At 41.0% G+C, this 22,712-nt stretch overlaps 1 protein-coding gene across 15 annotated transcripts in view; it reads right to left on the bottom strand.

Annotated features, from left to right (window-relative positions):
- The window catches only part of CARMIL1 (capping protein regulator and myosin 1 linker 1), a 340,308-nt gene that overhangs the window by 315,199 nt on the left and 2,397 nt on the right, over positions 1-22,712 (bottom strand). For all 15 annotated transcript variants that reach the window (XM_003311043.6, XM_530908.8, XM_009450613.5 and 12 more), the window contains exon 2: positions 19,571-19,668. In XM_003311043.6, coding sequence (XP_003311091.2) covers positions 19,571-19,668 — 98 coding nt within the window. The remainder of the gene's footprint in view (positions 1-19,570; positions 19,669-22,712) is intronic.

Here is a 22,712-nt window from a genome sequence, read left to right as displayed (position 1 = left end):
TTCCACAAAACTACTCCCTGGTACCAAAAAGGTTGGGGACAGCTGTTCTATAGGACATCCTAGTTAAGAGGGCAAGCAATCTATACTTGAACTTACCCAGCTGCAAGGAATTCAATCCCCCATCCTCTATCCCCACCCTCACAATAAGCACATTCTATGAGTGGACAGCTCTGTTAGGAAGATTATTCTGCATTTCAAGCCAATCCTCAGCACCTGTAATTTTTACCAATTGTCCCAGTTCAGAACCATAGGTAATAAATCTATGTCTTCTTTTCTGTGACGGCCCCTCCCATGTGTGAGCACAGCTCAGCACCTGTGGGGGCGGCAGGCTCATAATATAAACTGCACACAATCAACAAGTGTAAATGATTTAAGGAACTTTTCCCAACCCTATTTCACAAGACTTTTAAAGCAGAGTGATCTGAAATTACCTTAAACATTTATAATGAGGAGATTAATCTTATCTGATTTGTTCTTCTCAAGTCAAATCCAATGATGAAGTTCCCTGGACAAAGGACTTCTCTGACTTTATTCCAGTCCATTCCCAAGTCACCAGCTTCTTCCTTTAAAACTTACGTGTCCTTTACAAACAGATAGTGCTGAATGATTGTTAAATGGAATGTTTTAGTAATCTTCCTAAAAGTAGGTTGGGTGATTATGTGTTGTTCACCCGTTATTTAACATATATTTCTCCAGTTGGCTAATTTGTACAGCGTTAAAGCAGATATGGCAAATTCTAAAACAGAGTCCCTTTGTGTAAAAGATAACACACTAAAATAACTTGTCAGCTTTTCTCCAAGTTCCCTGGAACACCAGTGTCCTGTGAGATGATAATTGGCGCTTCAAGAAATGTACATGTTAAGTATAAGAATACCAAAGGTTCTAAGAACAGAGAAATGGAGAAACTTGTTTAAGTTTGGAAAATGAAGGGTCAAAGTCCTTGAGCACAGAGCACTTCTCACCCAGCACACCTATTCATATCTTGGGAACAGAGTCTGTTACTTCCCCAATTGAGGAAATAGGCTTAGAGCCATACAAGGCTTCTGATCTGTATGCTAAAAAGGGTTGCTCATGGAACCAATAGGAAATGAGATGCTTTTCTTAGTTTTTTACCCAACTGTAGAGGAAATGTTAGGTGACAGTTTTACTTTTTAAAAATAATAAAATAAAATCACGCATTATAATTTTATCACATGGAAGAAATGGAGTGTCATCACTGAAAGCCTAAGAAAACGAATCTTTTCATTCAATCAGCATAAACAACTCTCACAATGGAAAAAAAAAAAAGGAGATGCCTATAACCAGCCAAAAGTTGAAAGTACATGCAATTTCTCTCTCATCTAAATGATGAGACCAAGCCTTCGCAAACAGAAAATAAATCACTCTCTCTAAAATGACATGCAGAAAAGGAGACAAGAGAGGCAGCTCATTTGCACTGTGATTCACATTCCTGAGACAGTGGTACAAACACTACTCAGTACCACACAGGGAGACACGACACTCTTTCTCCTCAAGCATCTGTAATCTCCTGGGTTAGTCACTGAGTGTAGTGGGAAGCAGAACTCAGATGAACTAGTCAGAGAGCACTTAATGGCTCTCCAGACTGCACTAATCATTCTGACCAAAGCAGAGTTCAGTTCAAGTGCTGAGATGGGCGGCTGTTTGCAGCTGGCCATTCTCCCTCCCTCCCAGCATCGCTGTTATTGATCCCTGCATCGTGAACAAAGCTAAATTAAAGATGGGCTATGTCAGATAAGGCTGCTGAGTAAAGAGACTGGCTGGGCCCCTGAGGAAAGCAGCTCGGTCTTAAAATTTGTACTCAAGGCTGAGTGACTTACTGGGCAAATATTCTGTGTATATCACAAAGAGATTGCTTTTAGGGGTAGAGGTACTTAACATAAAAGTACAATAGGTAAACAGTCCTGGACTCTCGAGTAGTTTACAATCTCCTCAAGGATACTAGGTTGGAGAATAAGAGAATCCTGATTATGCTCTCGGTCAGGCCCCAAATCTTTTAAGCTGGCCTTGAAACCAAGCACTGGACCACATTCCCAGAATATATTACCCTAATGGAACTCAGCCAACCATCTGAGCAACAGTGTAAAGTATTCTGTATCTTCACTCATTCCCCTCTGGATTGATTTGTGTCAGAGAATCCAGTGGATTTGCTGCATGGAGGTACTTGTATACTTTCCTTGGTTCTAATAGGAAAGACAGGAGGAAGAGGTGACTAGCAGGATAAGGGAGGCACTGACCAACTGGATAGGGTCAGTGCCGATCATTCAAAACAGAAAAACTTCTTTAGACTTACTGAATTTTCAGAAAATGATTTACAATGCTGATTTCAACACTCTATTGCATGTATTTTTAATGATTTTTTTAAGGCTTTTCAAACTCTTAGCATCTCCCTCAAAAGAAATAGTACCCAGAGGCCCTAACAGGAAATGTTAAGAGAAAATGTTATTGGAAGCAAAGCAACACATCTCTGGAATAAATATGGTGAGCTAGCTTATTTGGTCTGATCTAAGGAAATGAATGAAGTAGGGCCTGAAGTTTTCTGAAGTACGCCCTATGCAGCTTTATTTTGGGAAAGTCAACCCATCAACAAGCTGAAAGTTACAGCTTCTATCGCCCATTCTCTCCTGTAATACAGACTTCAACTGCCCGTGAGAATCTCACATACAGAAAGTTTTTAAATAAAGAGGCAGAGGCTACCCAGGTGTTTCTGAGGCACAGCCAGGCTGAGAGTCACTGCTTCAACGAGGCAGCATGCCATGAAACCCACCTGCAACCCATCTGAAACCACTTGGTCTTCTAATATAGTTATATATTCAATGGGTTCATCCAGGCAACAAGGAATAGACATATTATGAAATTGCCTCAGTTAATGATGATTTAACATGAGGCTCCCTAGAGAAGCAAGCAAAATAGGGAAGTACAAAACAGGAACCCATATGAGCAGCTGCCCAGTTGGGCCTTCTAGAAAACTAAAACATACTGTGCACATATTAGTTTAAGTACATTGACTCAACTTCGATTCTAAAAGTCACCCTTTCCAAAGCAGCCATCCTGTGCTCTGTCACCCAGTTCCACCTCCTATTGTTCTTGTTACCACTGGCTCATTAAGAGCCTCTTCATCTCCTCATGGTTTCTGCTTAACTAAGGGCTTTTATTGCCTCATGCCTTTTGCTGTCTTGCCATTTCTTTGTCTCTGTCTCAAACTCCCAAGAGGATCAATCTCTTCCCAATACATGCTGCTGGTTAGCCTATCGATGCGTACCTTGGGAGTCAGGCATAAGCATACCTAGTTCAAGCAGCTATGGCCACCAAACTGTGGAGTTGCATGCACCAAGCTTGGGGATACTAACAAAAGGAAATCCTGTAAAGAAAGCTGTGGACATGGCAGGCTCTTGCAGGGAAGCCAATATCACCAGCAGACACTTAGCATGATCTGTCTGGTAAAAGTCATTTTCCTAAGCAGATTTCAAAGTTCTGTATATAGCAGGTTATACTTATTTCTCAATAAGGTTTATTCTATGGGTCTCTAACTGGAGCTAACTTAATTATCTAAGTAACTTAGTAATATACTTAGTTACCTAGTTACCTAAGTAACTAACCAAGTGTTTCTCAAACTTCAGTGTGCATCAAAATGACCTGAAGGGCTTGTTAAAACAGATCGCAGGGCTCCACTGCCAGAGTTTCTGATTTAGTAGGTCTAGATAGGTCTCCTATGCTTTGATTTTGCTTTTTTGTTTTGTTTGGTTTTGAGGAAAAGTTTCACTCTGTCACCCAGGCTGGAGTGCAGTAGCACGATCTCAGCCCACTGCAACCTCTACCTCCTGAGTTCAAGTGACTCTCATGCCTTAGCCTCCCAAATAGCTGGGATTACAGGTGTGTGCCTCCATGCCCCGTTAATTTTTGTATTTTAGCAGAGACAGGAGTTTGCCATGTTGGCCAGGCTGGTCTCAAACTCCTGGCCTCAAGTGATCCTCCCTCCTTGGCCTTCCAAAGTGCTGGGATTACAGGCATGAGCCACCACGCTTGGCCTGCTTTTGCATTTTGGTAAGTTATCAGGTGATGTTAATGTTGCTGTTTCTCAGGACCAAATATTGAGAACCACTGGTCTGATCTTTTAGGTATCTTAAAACAAGACAAATTGCTATGTGGTGGGATTTGTTATTTTTGTTACATACAGATTTGGTTATCTAAATATTTCAAAAATAAGCATTTTAAATGCATATAGATTTTTAGATAAATCAACAATGGCTATATCATAAAACTGTAAATTTCGAGACTTAGACATAACTCTAGAAGCTAAATATGATAAAATACACACCTGCTCTCTGACATTTGAAACCCACTGATCTAAACCAATGATTCTCAGTGGGGGGGGCCAATTCTACAATCCAAAGGACATGTGACAATGTTTGGAAACTTTTTTTTTTTTTTTTTGAGATGGAGTCTCACTCTGTCACCCCAGGCTGGAGTGCAGTGGCACAATCTCAGCTCACTGCAACCTCTGCCTCCCAGGTTCAAGCAATTCTCATGCCTCAGCCTCCCAAGTAGCTAGGATTACAGGCACCCGCCACCACACCCAGCTAATTTTTCTATTTTTAGTAGAGATGGGTTTTCGCCATGTTGGCCAGGCTGGTCTCAAAAACTCCTGACCTCAGGTGATCCGCTCGCCTCGGCCTCCCAAAATGCTGGAATTACAGGCATGAGCCACCGTGCCCAGCCTCTGGAGACATTTTTAATTATCCCAACTGTGGGAAGAGTGGGTGATGGTGCCAGGATCTAGTGGGGAGGGGCCACAGATGCTGGTAAACATCCTATCATGCACAGGACAGCCCCCACAACAATTGTTTTGACCAAAATGTCAATAGTGCTGGGACTGAAATACCTCAAGGTTGGTTAGAAGGTGAGAGTCCAGCACAGCCTGGAGATTAAGAACCCAGCATGGGCCGGGTGCTGTGACTTAGGCCTGTAATCCCAGCACTTTGGGAGGCCGAGGCGGGCAGATCACCTGAGGTCAGGACTTTGAGACCAGCCTGGCCAACATGGTGAAACCCCGTCTCTACTAAAAATACAAAAAATTAACTGGGTATGGTGGCGGGCACCTGTAATCCCAGCTATTCAGGAGGCTGAGGCAGGAGAATCCCTTGAGCCCGGGAGGCAGAAGTTGCAGTGAGCTAAGATTGCACCACTGCACTCCAGCCTGGACAACAGAGTGAGACTCTTTCCCAAAAAAAAAAAAAAAAAAGAATCCAGCATGCCCAGGAATCCTTCTGACTATGGAGACACAGAGCCACACACACCAATGAACTCAGATAATGCACCCTGCACCCCCAATCAAGGACCGGCTATAAAATAAAAGCAATCAGCCAAGCGCAGTGGCTCACACCTGTAATCCCAGCACTTTGGGAGGCTGAGGCGGGCAGATCACCTGAGGTCGGGAGTTCGAGACCACCCTGAAACATGGAGAAACCCTGTCTCCACTAAAAATACAAAATAAGCTGGACATGGTGGCACACACCTGTAATACTAGCTACTCGGGAATTTGAAGCAGGAGAATCGCTTGAACCCAGGAGGCGGAGGTTGCGGTGAGCCGAGATCGTGCCATTGCACTCCAGCCCAGGCAACAAGAGCAAAACTCCGTCTCAAAAAAAAAAAAAAAGCAATCATAACTGAAATCCAAGAGGAAGCAAACTGAGTGAGGCAACAGCAACAGACAGCAGTGCCCTGAAAGGACCAAGAAAGCCCTAAGTGAATGAACAGGCACCAACTACTGATGTTTTCTTTTTTTCACTCTAAGTAACTGGGAAGTGAAAGAGGGACTTGAGCATATATCTAAATACATGCAGATCTGCAGTGAAAGCAAGATGAAAAACAGATATGTATTGGAAATGCACAGCGTTGTCCTCAGAGACAAATTTCTCAACACTGAACTTGAACCCTTTCTTTAAAAAAGATTTCTCAAAAGCAGTGTACCCTCTTTAAGAACAGCAGAGTAAAAAAACATTCTAAACCCATTTCTGTAGACAGTCTGTACTGGCTTAAAATAGCTCTGAGCAGAGAAAATATAACAACATGTACCTTGTACAGGGCCAGGAAGACATGCAAAGTTGAGGTATTTCTTTTGAAATATTTATATAAAATATATCTGAATAATCTGTGACTCAAATATACAATTAGATTCTTTTAATCAAAGCATTTAGCATTATCACGACACTACCCCTAACAATAACAGCTAAGACTTACTCATGACTTACTATGTGCCAGGCACTATTATGAAATATTTTATATGTAATATCCCACTTAATTTTCAAAACAAAGCTACAATGTAGTTTTTTGTTATTACACCCATTTTACAGATGAAGAAAGTAAGGCACAGAGAAGTTAAATAACTTGGCCAAGATTAAATGTTAGCAAATGCCATTTCAGAATTTAAATGTAGGCACACTTACCTATTAACACAGAAAATGGGAGGCGTAAAATGTAAAGACATTGAAAAAAGAAGCCATTCCTGAATTTAAGGCTAAATATATCACCACAAGCATCTCTCTTTAGAATATTAAAATGTAAAGCCCTACTCTGATGAATAAAGAAGTTGGCTACTCCCAGAGAACACAGAAAAAACGACATGAGCATGAAGCCTTCCTGCATATACAGTGTTGCTGACACCACTTGTTCAGTTCTGCGGACAACCCGCATATGTCAGGTGTAAAGACAGATGCCACTTTCATTAAATCTCTGCAGAAAGAACACATAAATGGAACAATGCTTAAGAAACTCCAAGTGACAAGGTGCTAATAGCCTTTCCTTTGCTCCAGATGCTGCATTAACAAGTAACCCTGGACAGGAAAGATTGGACCAACTTCTCGCATCCAGGCTTTGCCAAGAAAGAGAGAGAGAGATATTGAACAGAGAAGACCCAACATGTTCTCCACAGAGACCACTTCAGAGAGAGTAAAATGATAGAGGGTTAAGTGCTATTTAAACTCCAAAAGTTTTTTTCTAGAAAGGCAAACTGTTGAAAAGGAAATCGCTCCCAGAACTTTACAGTTAATTCACAAACAATGAATTTGGGGGAGATAAAATTCTGATAAGGAGCAAGACATCCAAGATGCTTGAAGGGAAACATCTGTACACCCAAGCCAAATATGTGACTACGTCACTCTGTGCAGCCCAGTTTTGATTATCAACAGCACGAGCAGTGACTGTGATTCAGTGAACAAAGTTGTACAAAATGTTTCCCCAAACTTCAACATTTGTGCTGTCCCAAGGATGCTGGCAAAGAATATAAATTGGACCAAGAGATTTAAAAGAAAAGGAGCTGAGGCTGGGCATGGTGGCCTGTGCCTGTAGTCTCAGACACTCAGGAGGCCGAGATAGGAGGAGTGCTTGAGTCCAACAGTTGGAGACCAGCCTGAGCAACAAAGCGAGATGCCACGTTTTAAAATGCTTTAGTTAGTTAGTTAGTTAGTTAAAGATAGATAGTTAGATAGATAGATAGATAGATAGATAAAGATAGATATTCTCATAAGAAAAGGAGCTGGAATACTCTAAGTGCCAAACTGAACTGCCCAAGACTTAGCAAAAAACAAAGCACAGCTGCTTCTCTTCAGGTCATGCCTATGACAGATGATAAGATCTTTTTTTGGTTGCTAGTGACAGCTGATTTAAGACAGATGGATTCAGGAAACCAAGAAATGACCACTGATAACATTCACTGGCCTGGACTTCTCCTGGCCACACCTTAGCTCAGATTCTGCAAGTGAGTGTGGCTGTGCCCCATAAGGTTAGGCATCAAAGAGCAGAGAGATTGCCTTAAAAGAACATTGCAAGGTTCTCAGTCACTTCCCCGCATCTGAGCGTCTTGATTTTCTTTGTCTGTTCTACAGGGTAACTAAGAAAGTCCTCTGTGCTTGTTTTCTGAGACAGCAAATAAGGAGGTCCCTGAGGAATATCATCCTATCTGCCAGGCTTGGAAGAAAAGACAGCCACAAGCAACATAGTACACAATGGTAGCTTTGAAAGGATACAGAAAAGCAGGCTGCACTCTTGAGGGCCTCAGCAAGGAGGACAGGGCTCCACAAGGAGCTCCTCATGGCAGAAAAGAGGCCATAGGTCCTCATCACCTGGACACCCCTCTCCCAGGACAGGGAGATAGTGAAAGGGTCAGGAAATTGGGACAGTAAATGAGAATGGGAAGGACTACTCTGCAGCTTCTAGTGGAGTGGGGAAGGACCATGAGACTTAAGAAATTATTGTTGGCTATACAGATAAAATCAACTGCCTTCAGAACTGTCTGGGAAGAAAAACAATGTCTCCTTTCATTATGATACTAAATTATCTTCTAAGACATTGGACTAGTTCTACATGCATATTAGCTTATGGTTCTTGTTAATTACATTTCATCTAATGAAAGTGCCATGTGCCTTATCATTTGTGAATCTACTCAACTACCATTTATGAGAGCATTCAAAGGCCCAAGGTAAGAAAGTCCCACGACAAGGGCAAAGATCTGAATCATATAATACAGGCTCACATCTACCTAGGATTCAGCCAAGGAAAAAGCTATGGCTGATTCTGCCAAGACAATGATACTTGGAAGCTGTGACTCTGAAACCACAAGTGAATTCACAGGACTTTCTCATTCCAGCAAACATACTGTAGTAGAAGACAACACTTCCACACAGGGAGATCTGAAAGAACCCTAAATTGCATGAAAAAGGTTTGCCTCAGGAGCTAGGGTCCAAGGAGCACTGGTCTAAGAAATACACGGATCCAAGCAAAGAGAACAAGCCATTCTGCCAAGTAGACTCTTGTTTAAGACAATGAAATTGACAAGGTGGAGGATTTATTCTCTATTGAGACTTCCTGAATAACAATCAGGTGAAAAAACGCACCCTTCAAAATGCCTATTAGGCAATGATGGCAATGATTCCACTTCCACGAATTTATCCAAGAGAAATAAATATGAGGACATGGACAGTTATAAGGCAAAATATTGGAAATAACCTAAATTATCTGACAATAAGGGACATGGTTAGATAAACTACAGTACTCCTCTACAGTGGGTAAATGGAGTATCATGCTTTCTACTGCCCTAGAAAGCTTTGACCCCAAAAATTAAATTTTAAAAGTATACCACAAAATAGTATTCATGATTCCATTTTTTAAAATATATCATATATTTTATGTAAGTTAGCACAGAAAAATATGAAAAATACTGATTTTTTTCCAATGATTATATCTAAATTGATAGGATTAGGTGATGTTCGCTTTTTCTTTCCTATGTTTTATTATTGTTTTAGTAATGCAAATATCAGGGATACTTCCAAAATTTAAAAAACAACAATAACAAAACCTTTTGTCCAAGCAATGCATAGGTAGCATTCTTCACCAGGCAGGTTGCACTTAGCTTGATGTTCCCCACCCTGCCTGGAGGAACACAGATGCTGTGATGCCACAGGCTCCATACCCTCTTCAAAAGGCACAATCCACAGGAGCCCATTAAAGACTGAGAAAGTCTGTTTAATTCAGTTCAAGGGTGTTCGCCAAGCATGTGTGATCCCCAAACACTAACAGTTGTTTAAAAGGTTCATGGACAAAGTAGGGTGATTCCAAAGCAAGGTGATCAGAATAGTGATAAGTCCGAAAACAACATCTTCCAAGGACTGAGACTCCAGGATGTGAGCCTATTTAGCCTGAGGACTATAAGACCAAAGAAAAGTATGATAACCTTCTTCAAATACTTGAACTGCACTCATGGATAGGAGGGAGAAAAATTGTTCTGTGATATTCCAGTAGACTATGCAAGAAGAAATGGAGAGTGAGAAGCAGATCCCAGTCCAAAAGAAGACAGGGCTTTTGGGGGCTTTTGCTTTTCTCATCACTGGGAATAGCGAAGCAAAAAGTAGATACCTAGCTGTCGGAGGTGCTACAGAAGAAACTTCTCCTAGGTTAGGACACATGGTTAGATGGCTGCCAAGAGTCCTCCAGCCCCAAGATCCTCTAGGCAGCAATCAATGAGGGCAAGGTCTCAATAAATTTCCCCAGAGTCTGTTTGAGTCAATCTGTCTACACCAGATCCTGTCTGGTGGATATACCTACTAATCCCAGTCAATGTCCATAAATGTCTCCTGAGACTCCAGGGCCCAGGGATCAGCAGAAATAGACACATTTGCCTCCTTAGCAGGAACTAAGCACATCTGTCTCAAACCCTTGCCAAAAGCTGGTGAGGCTGTAAGTACAGCTCAGGACATGTGTACATGCCTGCTTCCTACCTCTAAGAGGACGTCCTGTGCATCTACACATATCTAAAGAAACCAAGACACTTGCTGGCCAATGTTCACCAACTGATAATGCTTTCAAAAAAAGAAAAACCTTGGGTTGGGCACAGTGGTTCACACCCATAATTCCAGCACTTTGGGAGGCCAAGGCAGGTGGATGACTTGAGCTCAGGAGTTCAAGACCAGCCTGGGCAACATGGTGAAACCCCATCTCTACAAAAAATACAAAAATTAGCCGGGGGGGCAGCCCATGCCTGTAGTCTTAGCCACTTGGGAGGCTGAGGTGGGAGGATCACTTGAGCCTGGGTGGCACAGGTTGCAATGAGTTGACATCATGCCACTGCACATCAGCCTGGGTGACAAAGTGAGGCCCTGTCAAAAGGGAAGAGGAAGGGGGAAGGGAAGAGGGAAGGGAAGGGGGAAAGGAAGGGGGAAGGGAAAGGAAAGGAGAGGAAGGGAAGGGGGAAAGGAAGGGGGAAGGGAAAGGAAAGGAGAGGAAGGGAAGGGAAGACCAGCTCGCTTATGTAACCCCACTACTTGGGGAGGCTAAGGTGGAAGAACTGCTTGAGCCCAGGAGTTTAAGACTGGCCTAGGCAACAAAGTGAGACCCCATCTCTAGGAAAAAAAAAAAATTCGGCATGGTGGCATGTGATTGTAGTCCCAGCTCCCGAGAGGCTGACACAGGAGGATCTCTTGAGCCCAGGATATCGAGGCTGCGGTGAGCTGTGTTTGAACCACTGCACTCCAGCTTGGATGACAGAGCAAGACACTGTCTCAAAAATAAATAAATAAGAAAAACCTTCTCCTAAGAAACAAGATGAGGAAAATAACCCAGTGAACACTCTTTTACCTACTGCCACTACTACTACTGCTACAAAACACACACACACACACACACACACACACACACACACACACCAAGCATCCTTCTTTCCCCTCTTTGCCCCTCTTTCCTCAAAGAGCTGGGGAAAGTGGTCTATCAAGAGGGAAAAAAATAAATAAAACACAGTAACGTAAAGATTTAGACAATGATATACCCCATATATACCAATCCAAATTCTTATATTCTATTTTAAAAAAAGCATTTTAGAAAGCAGAGGGGATAAGAGAGGGAACAAAAATCTTTTATCCTTCAGATTGTAGCTGCATTTTTCATCTATTTTAACAAAGATATTAACAGCATTTCCAATGAAATGAAACCTAAAGTTGTTACAGTAACCTTTTACTAAAGTCTTTATTTTTCTCTGTAACTATTTTATAACTATGAAAAAAAGAAGAGTTCTCCCTATTCATTCCATATTTTGATTAGATTTCCTGGCTTCTTAATGTCCACAATGTCCCTTTCATGCTACTCTCCTACTCCCCCCCTTCACTTACCTTCCTCCCCTCTCCAGGGTATATACCTAATTGCCCTGGTCCAAGGGTGGCTAAATCCCAGAGACTGGAAAAAGAGTATCTTTTTAGAACAATGAAAAGTTACACCGAGCCTGGTGTATGTTCAACAGCTTCTTTGCCTAAGGTCATTTGACTCGCCTATCCTAACTACAGAAGAAACTGGGGCAGTTGCAGATGAGGAGAGAGTAGAATGTAAATGCATCTCAGGTAACAAGTTCAAGTCAGCCAGAACTGCCTCCTGAAAATGCACACCCAGGGCCAGAGCCTGCCCCCAGGCCCTACCCAGAGACTAGTGGAAACAGGTAGGAACTGACTCCAGTGTTCGGTTCAGGTAAATTGTGAAGTGCTTAAATATGGATTCTTTTATTTTGAGGTTCCCAGAATTTATGCCAGCATCCTTGGCAACAATGCACGTTCTCTGATAACTCACTCCCAAAGACTGTTTCAATGTTATTGCTGTTTTCTAAAGCTCAATTTTCTAGAGCCATGTAACTTCACCCAGGTGCTTTGAAAATCACCTATGCACAGAACTGTAAGTGATCCTTAAAAGTTGAGACTCCTAATGGTACCACAAAGGCAACTGTTCAAATTACCCAACAACTGGTACAAGAGCATCTCACAGAGGGATGTAAACCTGGGGACCTAGAATAATGATTTTCTGACAGCATTCTTCAGAAGACATTGCAGTCTACAAACATTTTATATGAATTTGTCTTATGTCTATTTTAACTACTGGAATAAAACACCAACACACACACTCAGATGTGTTACACCAAGTTTTACATATCAGAGAACAACTACGAGGTACACTGTGCTGCCAGGATAACCCACTTTTGTGCAGATCTCAGAATAAAGCTTCCCCTACCGTCTCTATTTACTTGGAAAGCATCCTGAGATTGCAAGACTAGTTATTTTAAAAACTGTGATATGTGTACTGCTTAACTGGTGAATCGGGAGTCTCTCTATTCCATGCAACCAGAGCAAAAACCAAATCTCCCCTACTATTTCTAATTTGTGTTCATCGAAACAGCCTCACTGAAATCAGTGATTAGGTTTACACTATTATAGGTTTAACTATGAACTCCCAAAATACAATCCCAAAACATTACTACGTTATGGGTTCCATGAAAAAAAAAATTGTTTTAAACAGGCACTAAGTCTGAAAACCATTGGCCAAGGCTGATGTTGCCTTAAGAAGCTGAACACAAATTTCAGCATGAATATCCGTCTGAAAAGTGACTATGGCACAGGTCATACTGCTGAATCAAGTTAGGTACTGGAGACTGGCGAACTAGAAAAGCATTAAACAGACTGGTCATGCAAAATGAGTATGGCCTACTGCAAAAGAACAATAGTTTCCATATTGCAGAATATCTGAGTTGAAGATAATTTGTGACTAAGTGGGTCAAATACTTCCAAAACTTCTATATGAGAGCTATTTCTTTTTTCATGTCCTCTTAAAAAATAAGCAGGTGGAATAGAGTTTATACTTTATGTTAATGAAATACAGCGCTGCCACCAAAATATTTTAGGGATACGTTACCCAAAATAATACCCCTATGCCTTTCGACATTTTTTTAAGTTAACTTATAGTTACTCCAATCCAGTCTAATTAAGATGTTCAAAAGCCATAAATAAATAGCCAAGGGGAAAAAAATATGTTAAAGGGATTTCAGGCCTGGTGCATTGGCTCATGCCTATAATCCCAGCACTTTGGGAGGCCGACGTGGGAGAATCGCTTAAGTCCAGAAGTTCAAGACCAGCCTGGGCAAAATAATGAGACTGTCTCTAAAAAAAATTAATTAATAAAAAAAATTTAATTAGGCAGGCATGGTGGCATGTGCCTGTAGTCCCAGCTACTCAAGAGGCTGAACTGGGCAAGGCTCAGTTCAAGTGATTGCAAGAGGCAATCACTTGAGCAAGGCTCGTGATTGTGATTGTGCCATTGCACTCCAGCTTGTGCAACACAGTGAGACCCTGTCGTTCAGGGGCCGGGGGGGTGGATTTCAGATTAACTTTTCAAAAGAAAACAAATGGACAACAGATGGGCAGTTTTAAAGAGAATAGGTAAACAAAACAGAATAGTTCGATTTGTATGCCACTTCCCCTACTTGCTCAGTTTAAGAAGAAAAGAAGTCCTGCTTCTGACCCATTTTACGAAGGGTGTGGAAGAAGAAGGGGTTGGCAAAGATGATGTAACCCAAATTCCAAATCAAACAGAAAAAACCAAAGTGGAGACTAGGAATGACTTTTCATACACTTTAAGGCCACCAACCTGGAGAGAGGAGTGCCACATTCCTCTCCCCCAAACAGGCAACAGCAGAACTGTGGGAAACAAGAGGTCATCAGGGCTCTTGCTCCTGCCAGACATTGTTTTTCCTTCAACTTAGTTCTCAAAAAAAAAAAAAAAAAAAAAAAAGAATCCCAGCACTTTGGGAGGCCAAGGCAGAAAGCTTGCTTGAACCCAGGAGTTCAAGAAGCAACTGGACAACGTGGTGAAACCCATCTCTACAAAAAGTACAAAAATTAGCCGGGTGTGGTGGCACACGCCTGTAGTCCCAGCTACTTGGGAGGCTGAGATGGGAGGATCACTTAAGCCTGGGAGATTGAGGCTGCAGGGAGCTGTGTTCATGTCACTGTACTCCAGCTTGGGTGATAAAGTGAGACCCTGTCTCAGAAAAAAAAAGAAGTCCAGACAATGACAAATGCTGCCAAGGATTTAGAGAAACTAGACCACTCATACATTGCTGGTAGAACCATATAATGGTACAGCCACTCTGGGAAACAGTTTGCCAGTTTCTTATAAAAGTAAACATGCAAGTCCCATGCAAACCAGCAATTGCACTCCTTGGCATTTATCACAGAGCAAGGAAAAGTATGTTCACTCAAAAATCTGTACACAAATGTTTACACCAGTTTTATTCCTAATAGACAAAAACTGAAAACAACTCAGATGTCCATCAACTAGCCAATGGCTAAACCAAACGTGGTACATCCATACCATGAAGTACTCCTTAGCTAAACTGATACAACTTGGATGAAGGTCCAGGGAATTATGCTGAGCAAGAACAACCAATCGCAAAAAGGGGATACCGTATGAGTACATTTATATAATGTTCTTAAAATGACAAATTTATAGAAATGGAGAACAGATTAGTGGCTACCAGGGATCAGAGAAGTGGGGAATGCTAGGTATGGCTATAAAAAGGCAATGTTAGGGGTCCTTGTGGTGATGGAAATCTGCATTTTACAGTATCAATCAATGTCAGTATCCTGGTTGTGACATTATACTATAATTCTGCAAAAAGGGAAAACTAAATAAAGGGCATAAGATAACCTCTCTGAATTATCTGATATAACTGCAGACAAATCTACAATTATTTAAAAATGAAAAAGTTTAATTTTAAAAAATACATAAGTTAAAATACATTTTTTACACTCCAAGTACTATAAAAATTGGGTGAAGATTCATTTAGCAAATGGGAGAAGGGAATTAGAGTCAAAGAAACATAGAATCACTTTCTAATGACATCCCCTAAAGACAACAGAGAAAGGTATTTCAACAACATATAACATGTCAAGCCAACGTAGCCCAGAGTGGAACTACTCACAATGTAGATTTTAAAAAACATGGCTAAAGGACCATTCCTCAGGAGGACACTCCTAATGATGGAGAGCCTATTCAAGCCTGTTCTATCTTTTCTTAACTGTCCCAAGAGGCATCATCTCTGGCCTGTTCCTTCTTAGCCCATGGTCATTAGGGTCTCTGGCTAAATAAGTTTGGAAAAAACAGCATACTTTATCCAATTCTTAGAAATTTACAATGCACAGGGGTGTATTAATGGCTCTGAAAACTCATGCAGTAAAGAAACTGATGTATCTTTAACACTCTGCCAAATTTATTTGAGAATAGAACACTCTTGCCCCAGAACATCTAGCATTTCTGATTTCACTTGAGGAGAGCATACCTTAGGAATTTTAGATCCAGCTTGTTGCCCTCTATCCTGCTAATAAGGTGCCACAAACTGTGAATAAACCCTCTTGGCCTTATGGTGAACTGACCTCAACCTGTCAATGGAGGCAGAGGATACTTGGGCTTCAGAAGGAATGGCACTTTCTGCACCATGGAGAAAACAGAATGCAGGACCCCTTTGTTCCTCTTGCCTTATCATTTTTTGGGTGTTTGCTGCATGCAGCCACTGTGCTATGCAGTATTTAAATAAATTCCACTTGATATGCAAAGCAACCACATACCAATAGATACTGTTATAACATAAGATTTTTTCCATAGGAAAAAAAAAAAAGAAACCTGATTCTTAACATTGTCACAAAGTTGCTGAGCAACAGTGTGAACCCAAAATCTGGGCCCTTAACCACTGAGCCTTAATATTTCATTATACACAGGTGGCAAGAAGAGACCTGTTTAACCAGTCCTAACTTTCACCTGACATCCCAACTGCAAGGATAGGATTCAGGCTTTACACCTGCCCATTCTCTACCCTGTATATGCCTTACCCCAGCTGTACCTTAGTATGTTTCTCTAACATAAGCTCTCTCAGGCTTCCAGACGTATTCTGTTCCCTTTGTCCAGAACATGTCTCCACTCTCTTCGCTTGGCTAACTCCTACTCATCCAGTGAACGCCAGCTTAAGCTTATCTTCCTTCTGAAGTCTTCTCTGATTCTCAGGCCTGAGTTGGGAGTTCCTCTCCGTGCTCCTGAAGCCCCGATTCATCCACTCATAGCACATCTGAAACCACTGCCTGGCTACATGTTTACCTCCCCAACTAGACTGTAAGCTTCGAGTCCCATGAAGTCAAAGACTAGGACTATTTTGTATATACCATGTGCCTGGGACACAGCAGGTGCTCAATAAATATAAAACTAGTGTATAAATCAATCAATCAAAGACAGAGAGACTCTAAAGTCCAAATCTCCCCTATCATTGTTTGAAGTCAGCAACCATGGAACAAAGTAACAGCTGCCTTCTTTTTGACCACAAAGGCAAAGCAGATAGGCTCTGAGTGAGGCAGAGCTGGGTTCGAATCCCAGCTGTTATTAACTAGCCAAATGATGTGAAGCAATTTACTTTGGCCTCACCAAATCTCAATTTCCTCATCTGCAAAATGGAGATGTAAAAAGTGCCTACCTCATAGCGTTGTAGTGGGGATATAACAAGGCAATGCGTAATTAAGTACTCAGCACAGTCTCTGGCACTTGGCCAGTGTTTAATAAATATTAGCTATTATGATCATGGCTGGTCTGAGTGTAGGGGTGTTTACAACTAATTGATCACAACTCATTATAGATTTCTTTGCTCTTCCTCCACTCCCATTGCTTCACTTGACTAGACTTCAAAAACAGATTTTTAGAAATATTAGCTATTATGATTATAGGAAGATGAAGATAAGCCCTCTACAAAAGATAAGCTAGAAATAGTATAAAGTCTCAAGTGTAAGAAGAAAGAACCACGTAAAATACAGCACACTCCTACTTTTATAAGAAGAAAAGGAGTGAATGGTGGGCAATGGGGGAAAGTAACAAAAGCACAACTCAAAAAGCGTACTGTAGATATTCAGCCAACTCATTTATGAACCATTTTAGTAGGCTAACAATGGATTAAGCAATTAAATTTCTCTAAACTCAGAAACTCAGAAATCCACAACTTTGAGGTTACTTCATACATCTTCTTGTTCTAACTTGAAGCCTGTCAAAGAAAGCCAGACCTTGAGTATTTCCATTAATAATTCCTGCCCATGCAAGTAAGTAACAGCCACAGTGACTTCCGGCCATGCTCCTAGAAACTGCTTAGATTCCATATTTGGGGAGATAAATGCTTAAACTCAAATACATTTTTAATTTGGTTACAACTTTAATCAATTCCAGCTGTTAGATGAGGCCAGAAAAACTTACAATTAAGTACTAATCATAAGCATGTTTAAATAGTACTAATTTTATACTGGACATTTAAATTTGTCTTTGAAATTTTAACATGGTAAATTGCACTCATGATGTGGGTTTGTTCTTAGCATAATAATAATTTCCATATCAAATAATACCAAGCCCCAATTTTTTAGACTGTCATAGCAACCACTACCTTATATTTAAGTTGTAGAGAAGTTGATTCACCTTATAAAGTTACTACATTATTAAAAACTTACTTTAAATTTGTAAAAAAGCAAATGACAGAAACAATATTTCTTCTCTACACTACCACTTCCAAAAAAATAGCACAATCATTGTTGAACAACATCAAGAAAAACATAACTTAAGGAAATCTCACCTTTACTGAAGTTAAATACAACAGAACAATGGCACCAATCATTTCTTCTACTGATAACTTAATCATGCAGTTTACATAAGCACATTTTGTTGCTGGGCAAAAGCCATTCAAGTTTTCCCATTCAATGCCTTTACCATCCCGACTTGTATATATAGACAACATAGAAACAGAAGTCATCCATCACAAGCATAATCCTTACTAACAAGAAAAGACAGTCACATATCCTGGAGTTAGATATTTTAGAAGATTCTCAAGACAGATGTGATCAGAAAGACACTTCAAATTCTTTGGCAACTTTAACTGAAGCAATGGAATATTAAAAATATTCTTTTTCAGGCCACGCACAGTGGCTCATGCCTGTAATCCCAGCACTTTGGGAGGCCGAGGCAGGCAGATCGCTTGAGTCCAGGAGTTTGAGACCAGCCTCGGGAATACAGGGAGACCCTGTCTCTACAAAAAATAAACAAAATTAGCTGGGCATGATGGCTCACACCTGTAGTCCCAGCTACTCAGGAGGCTGAGGTGGGAGGATCGCTTGAGCCTGGGAGGTTGAGGCTACAATGAGCCAAGATCACACCACTGCACTCCAGCCTGGGCAATAGACTGAAATCCTGTCTCAAAAAGACTTTAAAAAATTAAGAAATTATACTCTTTCAATAACATACCTGAGGTTTGTTTTAAAATTCTCCAGAGGAAAAAAAACAACAACAACAACAAACAAACACCATGGGGAAGATATTTAATATTAGTACAATGCTGAAAATGGTTGAAGCTGGGAAGGACAGGTACACAGGGTTCGATATACTATTATCTGCTTTTTGCATATGTTTGAAAATATCCATGATAAAAAGTTAAACAGTATTCTCTCCATCAAAATATTCTTTCCACCTAAGCTTAAATTTAGATTTGCCACAATCTCAACCTAGAAACCATTAAAATATCACAAAATGTTTTCACCTCTCTAAAGGTACAACTCTGTCACTGACACCTCTCTAAGAAGTTTTCTGCAGCAGGGCCCAATCCCTCAGCATCTCCTCTCACAAACTAGAAGGAACCCCAAGTCCAGTCGCAACACTAGCAGATACTGCCTTCAGCAGGAGTTTCCCTCCAAAGCACCAACACCCTAAGTAAAATGACAATGCTTTGTTAGCTCATCACCCCTTAGATGGACTCATATATAACATCTGAGAAAATCTAATTAAGTAATTAAACCAACATGAGATGAACTTTTTAAACTCCTCCATAAGACTTTATGAATAAAGTCATAGGATCAGCCACCACACACCAAATAAAAAAGTTCCATTTAACATCAAACTCTGAATATTATGAAAACAGGCTCTAAGAGATTACCTAAATATAGGCAGCAATTACAACTTTGAGAAATACAATCTAAAAGCCTTTGATCTTTAAAATTCAAATTACCCTATTTTTAACTTTTGACAAAGAAATATTCCAATTAACCTAAGACAAAATGGTCATCAGAACTTTTGAACAATATATAAAACACAGAAGTAATGCTGCATGAAAATTAAGCAATCTAAACAATGAAAACACACTTTCATTTCCAAACATTTAATAAAAATAAACAGCAATACTTACCAGCACTTTGTTTTCAACTTTGTCTCCCTTAACTTCCAACTTTACTTTCTTCTTCACTGAAATTTTTATCTTCCTGCCAATAACATCCTTTATGCTTTCTGAAAAAAAAAGGAATTATGTTATTAATAAGAAAAAAAGCACTGGGGAGGAGTAAGAATTTGGAGGAGTATATTTGGTTGTTTTTACTGTTGTTGTCTTTTGAGACAGAGTCTTACTCTGTCACCCAGGCTGGAGTGCAGTGGTGAGATCTTGGCTCACTGCAACCTCTGCCTCCTGGGTTCAAGTGATTCTCCTGCCTCAGCTTCCCGAACAGCTGAGACTACAGGCGCACACCACCAGGTCCGGCTAATTTTTTGTATTTAGTAGAGATGGGGTTTTACCATGTTGGTCAGGCTGGTCTTGAACTCCTGACCTCAAGTGATTCGCCTGCCTTGGCCTCCCAAAGTTCCGGGATTACAGGCATGAGCCACCGTGCCCGACCGTTTGTCTTTTTTTACTTGTTTTAACAAGTTGGATGGTTATCACCCATCAAGTATTTAATAAACACCTACTTTGTACCTCGTACTGTATATTGATATGCTGAGGCAAACACAAAAGCACGACATAATACCAGCCCATGCAAGGCATGACATAATCTTGTTTGGAAAATAAGATACATATAAAAGAAAAAACAAAGAACAGCAAACAGTGAAGTTGGGCAGTATGATGAAACACTACATTGCATGCAGAACACAACAGGAATTCATAAATTCCCTCTGCCCCTGGCTGGTTACCTCTGGTGCCCAGCAGCCTCTGGGTTCACCATAGTGTCATACAAATATTAGCATTCTCTATGAGTAAGTCTTGACATGATGTTTGGGGAATACGGCAAAACAAAACAGAACAGAACCGGGCTGGGCACGTTGGCTCACGTCTGTAATCCCAGCACTTTGGGAGGCTGAGGAAGGTGGATCGCTTGAGGCCAGGAGTTCAAGACCAGCCTGGCCAACATGGATAAACCCTGCCTCTACTAAAAATACAAAAAAAATTAGCCAGGTGTGGTGGTGCGTGCCTGTAATCCCAGTTAGTCCAGGGGCTGAAGCACGAGAATTGCTTGAAACCGAGAGGTGGAGGTTGCAGTGGAGCTGAGATCGTGCCACTGCATTCCAGCCTGAGTGACACAGTGAGACTCTGTCTCAAAAAAATAAAAATAAGCCAGAACTATACCAAATGATTTACTCAAACAAAGGCACTCCCAGCCATCTGTCCTTCCAAAATCATCACAGCACAATACCCCCAAGAAGTGGTCAAAGGCAATAGAAGGAGAAATCTGGAGACTTCACATTTCAGATGGTGGTGGCAAAGTCTTCCTAGGGCTCCCATGAGTACCTCAAAATGAATATGTCTGAAATCAAACTCATTATCTCCTACTCTGGACACTAATGATGCTGGAAAATGCTTATGTCCAACTCCTTTCTCTTAGACAGAAAGTCAGTCTCCTAAAATCTACCTCCTCCACAGCTCCTGACCACCTAGGCATGACTGCAGTAAGGGCCTCAGAATCTCTCACCAAGACTAAGTCTATGGCCTCTAACCCATCAGCCCACTGTCACCTCCATAACCACAGTGACTCTTCCAAAACTGTGAGATTCATCACGTCCCTCCCAGTCTATGAGTTGCAGTCATTTTTGAATAAACCCAAAACTCATGGCATGCCATTCAAGGTCTTTCACATTTATTTTCAGTGTGACTTCTCAGCACATACCTAAACATCCAATTATTCCTAATATCTTCATCTTTTACACCCCTAGGATTGTGTATCTATTATTCTCTTTCCTGGGATGCCCTTTCCCTATTGTCCTCCTGGTTATATTCTACTTATCCTCCAAAATACAGTCCCCTCCTCTATGCTCCCATACCTCTGTATTCTGTATTATAATCATTTTGGTCTATTCACATGTTCAACAAATAAATGTACATAGGAGTACCTCTTGTATGTCAGGTACTCTACTAGGTGCTAGATAGAGATGGTCTTTGCATTTCACAGGAGTTTGCAATCTAGTGGAGGTCACTGAGAGATGTCATAAAAGAAATTCACACACAATGCATAAGATCATGGATTCGGAAGCACGCAAAGGTTTCAGGGAGGAGAGGATCCCTGAGCTGAATCTTGAAGGCATAGGAAATAAGATCACTGGTTTCCAAAGTAGAGTGTACAATATAATCCATTGAGATGAAAGAAGAAAATAGAATTTTCATTTCTACTTACAATGTGTGTTTCAGTTTGTGTTTTAGATTATACACACTAAATGGAGCACGTAGTTTAACAAATATATGTTTATTAAGGGGTAATCAAAATTTTCTTCTTGGAAATACCGCCATGAAAGTTTAGAGCTGCTGAGATAAAGAGTGAAAACGGGGAGAAAAAGACAGTGTACGCATAAAGAACAGCATGGAAATCTGAGAAAGCACAGCCTGTTCAAGGAACAGCAAGGAGGTGGAATGTTTGGGGCAAGGGAACATGTAGAAGAGCTCACTGCACTTTGAGTTCTTCACAAAGCTCCTATCTTATCAGAACTCGAGAAACAAGCACAGGCCACTCCTCCCTCCCCTAAAAAAGAATTGCGGGAAATGGGCATCTGAAATTGACTTAAGAACATATACACATGGAAACAGACTGGAAAATCATATACCCTTTAAAATAACAACCTTTAAGTGGTAACAGGAGTGACATATAGTCTTCTTATTCTTCTCTACATTTAAATTGTTTCTACATAAAGTCTATAACACTTTTTTTTTTTTTTTTGAGATGGAGTTTCACTCTTATTGCCCAGGCTGGAATGAAATGGCTTGATCTCGGCTTACCGCAACCTCCGCCTCCCGGGTTCAAGTGATTCTCCTGCCTCAGCCTCCCGAGTAGCTGGGATTACAGCCACGTGCCCCCACGCCCAGCTAATTTTTGTATTTTTAGTAGAGACGGGGTTTCTTCATGTTGGTCAGGCTGGTCTCCAACTCCCGACCTCAGGTGATCCACCTGCCTCGGCCTCCCAAAGTGCTAGGATTACAGGGGTGAGCCACCACGCTCAGCCAAGTCTGTAACACTTTTTAAATATCTTGAGGGAATCTTAAGGGAATATATAGAGGTTTTCACGTGGTCGGTCGC

The sequence above is a fragment of the Pan troglodytes genome, chromosome 5 (genome assembly GCF_028858775.2).
Source record: "Pan troglodytes isolate AG18354 chromosome 5, NHGRI_mPanTro3-v2.0_pri, whole genome shotgun sequence".
Classification (NCBI taxonomy): Eukaryota; Metazoa; Chordata; class Mammalia; order Primates; family Hominidae; genus Pan; species Pan troglodytes.
Note: the sequence above shows the minus strand (reverse complement) of the source record. Positions and strands in the feature narration are given on the sequence as shown.